The 2,709-nt window shown below is 44.4% G+C and overlaps 1 protein-coding gene across 1 annotated transcript in view; it reads left to right on the top strand.

The window, feature by feature from the left end:
* The window catches only part of CPOX (coproporphyrinogen oxidase), a 10,158-nt gene that overhangs the window by 944 nt on the left and 6,505 nt on the right, over positions 1-2,709 (top strand). Inside the window, exons 2-4 of the mRNA XM_009289808.1 lie at positions 22-165; positions 880-990; positions 2,025-2,166. Of these exons, the coding sequence (XP_009288083.1) occupies positions 22-165; positions 880-990; positions 2,025-2,166 (397 nt within the window). The remainder of the gene's footprint in view (positions 1-21; positions 166-879; positions 991-2,024; positions 2,167-2,709) is intronic.

The raw sequence follows: 2,709 nt of genomic DNA, 5'->3' as shown, positions 1-2,709 counted from the left end.
GGGTGACCCTGGCCTTGGCAGGCGGAGGCGGCATCAGCTGCGTGCTGCAGGACGGCGAGGTCTTCGAGAAGGCGGGTGTGAACGTGTCCGTCGTGTTCGGGCTCCTGTCCGAGGAGGCAGCGCGGCAGATGAGAAGCAGGGGGAAGTCTCTGAAGGCCAAAGACGGTAATGTGTCCGGCGGGGAGGTGGGGTAGGGGACCGGGAGGCGTTCACCCGAGTATTCCCGTGCGGGTACTTTGACAGCAGAGTCTGGCCTTTGAGCAGAACGAGAGGAAGGCCAGACTGATTAACGCTCAAGGGAAGATTTCGTTTGTATCATGGTGGTTTCCAAACAGTAAGCCTGGCAGGTGGACTTTCCTATCCTTAAAAAAACTAGGCATCAGAGTGCTTCTCCCTCTGTCTTGCCGCTTTAAGCAATGTACTGTAGGCACAGGTTGCTTCTCAATAACGACGCTGTAGCTCATCAGTGAAATAGCGCGGGAGTTACGTACCAAAGAGGTGGAGGGAGAGAACAAAAAGACCCAAAGGCTGAAGAGGATTCAGCCCACATTCATGTAGCAAAGGGTAATTCTGAGGACTGGGGGCAGTGGAAAGCCTTAGCAGTCACGTTTTAAGCAATCTTCATCTAATGGGTGCTCTACCATATTGTTGCATTTTAGGACAAATACCAAAAAAAAGCATTGTTAGGTCCACACAGTAGTGTGTGGATGAGAAGTAAATTGCACATTGATTAGTAATTATGGTGACCCGACGTGAGAAATTTTCTTGTAGCGGAACAGTAGCTTGGAACCTAAGGAAAAATAGTGATGTTCCTTAAATGGTAATAAATGAAGTTATTTGAAAAACTGAAAGTTTTTTTCTGTGCATCTTTTTATCTAGGGAAACTGCCTTTTTGCGCCATGGGCGTGAGCTCTGTTATCCATCCAAAGAACCCTCATGTTCCAACCATGCACTTCAACTACAGATACTTTGAAATTGAAGAAGCAGATGGTAAGAGTTTTAATCCTATGAAGTACATATGAAATGTGTGACTCCACGTGGATACTTTGAAATTGAAGAAGCAGATGGTAAGAGTTTTAATCCTATGAAGTACATATGAAATGTGTGACTCCACGTGAAGGAAGCGTGAACGCATGGCTAGCGTAAGAGGTTAAGAACTGGTCCAGGTTTGTTCCCAGCTGTGCCAAGAGTCTGTTGTGTAGCACTGGATCTCGTACCCTCTGGGCCTTTGCCCATTTGTAAAATCAGTGTGATGTGTGCATCTGGTACAGTAAAGGGGTTTGCAGCTTACTTTTTGCAGCCAGGGGTTTCAGACTTAAGTTAAAGTGTAGGAGGTTATAAATAAGTGTAAAACATATTCAAAGAAGCAAGTCTAGAATTTAGTAGAAGAAAGGTCTGTGAAGGGCTGGTAAGCATTCTGGTCGGGATGCACCTTTGCCTCAGAGGCTGGGAGGACGCACTGTCAGAAACATCGCTCTCTACGTGCAGCGTGCCTTTTTTCCCTGAGTTTCTGCAACTTGCTGCTGTCAGAAGCAGGACTCTAGGCTAGGTGGTCTAACACTGACAGCCTGTCTGTACCAGTGTACGTACACTGTCACAAGCTCAAAGACAGTTTTCTTTCAATGATTTTGCCAGAGCATTATGATCGTTTCTAGTCAATTACTTCCCTGGATTTAATAAGGATGTTTCCTTTCTTTGGCATGCAGTAAAATGTGTCCAGATTCTTGAATAGGAGCTGCCAGCCTATCTTGTGAAATTGATATCCTATAGTCAGGGTCAGCGGTCCAAAATACTGAACAAATGGTTTTCACTGCTTTGAAATTTGTTTCATGTTTTCCTGAAGTCACTGGTCACCGTGCTACCTCAAACTCAAATTTTTCACGATTGATGTTTAGGAACACCACTGAATAATGATTTTTTTTTTGTATTGTAAAAGTAGTTGTTAGTTCTTGGTGAACCACTAGCAACGTATTTCTGTTTGGAAGTTTAAAAGAAAAATGTTGCTGCTCGCCTCTCTCCTATAGGAACTAAACAGTGGTGGTTTGGCGGTGGGACTGACCTCACTCCAACTTACCTGAATGAAGAGGATGCCATTCATTTTCACAAGACTCTGAAAGAAGCCTGTGACAAGCATGATCTGAAGCTGTATCCCAAGTACAAGAAATGGTATGTGGGGAGAGATGCACTTGGGTTCCTTTTGTGGGAGCAGAAGGCGGCACTGGATATTGCCAGTTAAGTGTACTCTAGGAACAGTAGGTTCTGCTGCCTTTTGAAAAGTATCAGCAGACCCTAATGAAAATCAGCAAATGTGCACTGGGACAAAATGTAATCTAAAACAATCTCTTATTTACAGAGGCCTGAGTTTTTCAAATCAGAGGGCTGACGACTAGGATCATAAGTCTACAGCCTGAATAAAAACCAAGCTGACTCTACAAGGTTTTGTAAGCCACAGATTTCACTAGGCAACTTAAAAATTCCTTTTAGCCTCTGGTGTTAAACTAGGACAAGACTTTTGCCCCATGGACTTGCGCTAATTCTGCTTACAGTGAACTCGTGGTAAATGTGCATGACTTGAGCGTGAGCTCTTGAGCCAGCGCTGCAGTTCTGAAAATCCCGTTCCAGTTTTTCTGCCTTCAGTCTGACCTTCATTACCTTTTTTTTTTTTTTTTTTTTTGGGGGGGGGGGAAAGGGGCTTTTCCTTAATGTAGA

The sequence above is a fragment of the Aptenodytes forsteri genome, unplaced genomic scaffold (assembly GCF_000699145.1).
Source record: "Aptenodytes forsteri isolate BGI_AS27 unplaced genomic scaffold, ASM69914v1 Scaffold61, whole genome shotgun sequence".
Classification (NCBI taxonomy): domain Eukaryota; kingdom Metazoa; phylum Chordata; class Aves; order Sphenisciformes; family Spheniscidae; genus Aptenodytes; species Aptenodytes forsteri.
The sequence above is the reverse complement of the archived record's forward strand: the minus strand, read 5'-3'. Positions and strand labels throughout refer to the sequence as shown.